Source organism: Limulus polyphemus, unplaced genomic scaffold (assembly GCF_000517525.1).
Source record: "Limulus polyphemus unplaced genomic scaffold, Limulus_polyphemus-2.1.2 Scaffold98, whole genome shotgun sequence".
Classification (NCBI taxonomy): Eukaryota; Metazoa; Arthropoda; class Merostomata; order Xiphosura; family Limulidae; genus Limulus; species Limulus polyphemus.
Window position 1 is genome coordinate 57,041 of NW_013665708.1, and position 875 is coordinate 57,915.

General features: G+C 32.9%; 1 protein-coding gene across 1 annotated transcript in view; it reads left to right on the forward strand.

Moving 5' to 3' along the window:
• Nucleotides 1-875, forward strand: part of LOC106469687 (protein arginine N-methyltransferase 5-like) — a 35,353-nt gene that overhangs the window by 3,899 nt on the left and 30,579 nt on the right. The window contains exon 2 of the mRNA XM_013930199.2: nt 631-749. Within this exon, the coding sequence (XP_013785653.1) occupies nt 631-749 (119 nt within the window). The remainder of the gene's footprint in view (nt 1-630; nt 750-875) is intronic.

Sequence of the window (875 nt, forward strand, 5' to 3'; positions counted from 1 at the left end):
TGGAAAGAGTTCAAAGGAGAGCTACTAGAATGGTGCCTGGGATAAAGGGGTTGTCATAAGATGAGAGGTTAAGGTCTCTGAAATTATTTCTCTTTTAAAAAAGAAGGTTTAGAGGAGATCGGATTCAGGTGTTTAAGATTGTTAAGGGAATTGATTGTGTTGATGCATCATCTTTTTTCTTACTTCATGATGACAATGGTAGGACTAAAGGACAGATATATAAATTTTGGCAGGATAGGAGTCATATTCAGCAAAGACAGTTTTATTTTTCTAACAAGGTGATTGGCATTTGGAACGGGTTGCCTTCAGATGTTGTGAAGGCAGTAAATTTAAGTGAGTGTAAGTGAAAGATTGATAACTATATGAATGATAAGGGTTGTCTCTAAGATTTTTATTTATTTAATACTTTTAGTTTAATTTAGAAGATGGAACAGCCTAGATGGACTAATAGGCCCCTTGTTGTTTCTAAATATTATGTAATATTATATATGGTATAAATAATCATGATGGTGACTTTATACAATACCTAATTTCAATAGAAAAATTCATCCATTAAAAGGTTACTGATTTTTAATGATGCTTGTGTGCCAACCTGTTGATATATTATAATTGCAAGATTTTTGTCATTAGGTACCAGTTTATAACTGCCCCAATTGTCCATCCTCGCTTTCAGAGAGAATTCATTCTTGGAAAGTCCAAAAATCGACCAGGAGCATTTACACGTTCAGATCTCCTTTTAACTAGTCAAGGTTAGTTTCATCATGGTTATTAATGACTTGAAGAATACAGCTCAGTTGATCTTTTATATGCAGAATGTACCATATTTTTCAGTGTATAAGATGCACTTTTTTACCCCAAAATTTGATGTCAAAATC